The 3412-nt window shown below is 39.5% G+C and overlaps 1 protein-coding gene across 3 annotated transcripts in view; it reads right to left on the bottom strand.

The window, feature by feature from the left end:
- Positions 1-356: 356 nt before the first annotated feature.
- The window catches only part of celf3b (cugbp, Elav-like family member 3b), a 36196-nt gene continuing 33140 nt past the window's right edge, over positions 357-3412 (bottom strand). For 2 of the 3 annotated variants that reach the window (XM_020617633.1, XM_020617634.1), the window contains exons 13-14: positions 3188-3351; positions 357-828 (exon numbers count right to left, since the gene is read on the bottom strand). In XM_020617633.1, the coding sequence (XP_020473289.1) occupies positions 3224-3351 (128 nt within the window). In that variant the 3' untranslated portion in view covers positions 357-828; positions 3188-3223. Of the gene's footprint in view, positions 829-2757; positions 2855-3187; positions 3352-3412 lie in introns of all 3 variants that reach the window. The other variant, XR_002276382.1, reaches the window with a different exon arrangement.

Genomic DNA, 3412 nt, shown 5'->3' with positions numbered 1-3412 from the left:
TATTGAGAAAGCCTAGATGGACGAGTGCAAGTGATTTATTCGTGTCATCTCGAGTTAGTACATTTTCCGCTGTTTTAAGAAACCTGATGTTTAAATTTATTTGTCGCTTGAATTGTTCAAAAAAAAAAATCATATCATTTTATCGTTGACTAATGTTGCACACAGTGACATGCGTTTTACTTCGGTTCTCTGGAAACACTGGTATACCTGTCTTTTAAAGGGGCGGTAGTTTTATGAGGGTTCTTGTGCTCTCGTTTTTTATGTATTTTCTGTTTTTATTGTTTCGTTTTTAAACTGTTCTTTTATTGTTTTTATGTATTTATTTATTTGTTTTTGACCTTGAGTCTGTAATAAAGTTCTTTAATTATGAAACATCGGCCTCGCTATATTTGTCATATAATAGACATGGTATAGACATGTTATTGTCTACTGAAGTGATATATCAGCATTTTTCATCAGTACCCTCCACACACTTGGTCTGAGTTGTTTTAATTGTACTAAACACCCTGCTGGGAAACGCCGCACAAACCAAGTTCTCAGCTATGTTTGTAAGATTGCTGACTTGTGTGAAATGTTTGTATTTGTGTGTGTTGGCAGGCAATGTGTGTGTGTGTGTGTGTGTGTTTGTGCACTTTATGTACATTTATATATCAGCCTTATATATCAGCCTTGTTTGAGGTTCAGTGTTGAGAGTGCATGTGTATTCGTGTGAGTGTGTGTCTATGTGTGTACAGTATGTGTGGCTGCACTCTCCGGATGCTCAAAGGTAGCAGACAGTCTGAAAGCACAGCTCTGGGATTCCACCTCAGCTGGACTCTGAAAGGTCACCTGTGAAGGGAGGGGAAGGAAAAAGGGACAGAAAAGGAGGGAGGACATGTTAGAGTTATAAATACACTGGAGCTCCATGTTTCTGTCTGATCTTTATATCTTCTCAAACATGCCCCTCCCAACAAACACAACTCTTCTGTAGGCATGACTCGAACTGCTTTCATTCATCTTGCAGCAAACTGCACCTTAGGATGCTCCTAACCTGCCTCTGATTCAGACTCATCTTCTTCAGTTCAAACAACGAGGCATCATTCAAGTTGTAAAGCGCTGTCCTTAAGAGGCAATAAATCATAGTGCTTTAACATACACGCGCAGTGTCTGGATCATGCAACTCAGTACGGTGATAATCCACTATTTGTGTCCTTGTGTGTGTATGGAAGTGTACGTCTAGAGGTATGCATATGTGTTTGTGTTTGTAAAGCTCCAGTGTTAATGTGTGTGACCTTATGAGAATATGTAGCAGTTATGTGCCTTGAGTCAGGGCAAGCAAACAGTACTATTGACATGCATCAATTTCTAGCATTTCTAGCAGTATAGAAATTCTGGGTGAAAATTTTAATTAGACTAGGGCAGGGGCAGCAGGTTTCAAGAGTTCAAATAGTGGTAAAATTACACATAGAGACCTTATTATTATTCACAAGGAGTTACGTAAAAGTTTGCCTAGAAATAGAAACAGAATCCTTTATTTAGAATGTGTGCTGCCATGTGATGGTGCCTCCACACACTGACCTGAAAGCAGCTACACATTTTCTCCTCTTTGGTAAAAGTCAGGGGTGGTGGAGGATTAAATTTAGCTTAAACTGAAGAGATCCTATAGTCTCTCTGTTATATTTCTCCCAGAATTCCTATAGTTGAAGGCTGTTTTCCAATAAGCAAGAAGCACTTGTTTTTCCACCATGACAGTCACATATCTTTTACCTCAAAACACGAGCTAGAGGGATAGAAAGAGGAGGGTGGGATGGAGAGATGCAAAGAAAGAATTTGACAGGGAAAGGTGAAACAAAAAGGAGATAAGGGACTGGAGGAGGAGGAGGGAGGTAACAAAGGGGTGGAGCACCATAAAAGCAGTGGTAGAGAATTTAAAAGATGCCAAAAGAGAGAAACAAAGAAGCTTAAAACTAAAGTGCCACATCAAACAACGTAAGAAATCGGAATCCAAGATTACAAACTCAGCCTATCAGTGTACAGCTCAACAAAATGCATGCTCACCCAAAAACAGTGTGCATTTGTTATTAAAATTACATCACTTTGTTTATTTCTCCTCTAAACTGCAGGGCCATTGTAAACATTTGCATACCATACTGTGTAACCATCCAACATGGGCGGCCATTTGAGCATTTTGTATAAATTCTTATAATGTCGTGATATTTTGCAAAACTGAAGTGGTGCTCTACATTTCTTCACCAGTCCACGATACAAACATCTGGAAAACCTCTCTACACAGACACTAATACGACAAGGGTTATGCGCTCCTGTATTACACACTAACAGTGTAACACAGACACATACTGTATGTACACACAGATGCCCACGCTCACTATTGTACCCAAACAATTTGTTCAAATAATAATGACACCAAATGGAACACTACAGAAACTGATCAAAAACAAAGCTGCAAAAAAATAACGAGTGTTGCTACAGAATTTATCAAATTACTATGCAATGATTAAGTGTATCCAATATCCAATCAAATCAATTGATTCTGAGTACAGTCCTGGCCACTGACAGTTATTGATCAGTATGTGCACAGTTCAATACAAAATAAAGTCACAATGCACCAAACACAGTCTGTGGTCACTACAGCAACAGGACATGCAGGTCAACGCATGGCTGGTTGCTCGAGGTGACATAACAAAAATTGCCAAGGGCAACCAACACAGGCAATCAATCGCCACAGCAACCCAAACACAGGCCAACCAATCAACTTACAACAATGTGAGAGGAAGGGGGGGTCAGGGCTTTATCGGTCACTAGGCAACCATTGCCATAGCGATGGGGTCCTCGAATTATGATTGGACGGAAGGATCTTGGGTAAGTTGTCGTTTCAGGAAAAGATCAAAACAGCAGGAAAGAAAATAAAAAGATTGTGAAAGAAAATAAAAAGGAAAACAATATTTTAGTATTTTCACTTTTCCTGAGTTGTTTTTATATGCGTAACCCAACTTATATTCACTAATATGTCATGTTAAGCTTTTCCTCTTAATTTTTTACTATTAATTAGCATTGTAGTGTTAAAGATTAGTTACCTTCTCCAGGTTTTTTCTTTCTAAACTAGTTTCATCCTCCTGCTCCACCAACATACAGGACCTTGCTTTCCTTGATGCCGTATCACTCATCACCTTCCTCACCATATCCTCACCTTGCTTTATTTCTTCTTGGTCCGCTTGGTTGTTACTCAGTATGGGCGGTTGGCATCTTTGGGCCTTTTGAGCTGCACTTTCAGTCTTTTCATGCCAATCTGGAAACCGTTCATGGCCTGGATGGCGGCCTGAGCACTGGCTGGGTTGTCAAAACTCACAAATCCTGAAAAAGAGAGAAAGAAGACTTCACATTAGCTTTGTATTGTAAGATTTGAGTCTTATAG

The sequence above is a fragment of the Monopterus albus genome, unplaced genomic scaffold (assembly GCF_001952655.1).
Source record: "Monopterus albus unplaced genomic scaffold, M_albus_1.0 scaffold192.1, whole genome shotgun sequence".
Lineage (NCBI taxonomy): Eukaryota > Metazoa > Chordata > Actinopteri > Synbranchiformes > Synbranchidae > Monopterus > Monopterus albus.
The sequence above is the reverse complement of the archived record's forward strand: the minus strand, read 5'-3'. Positions and strand labels throughout refer to the sequence as shown.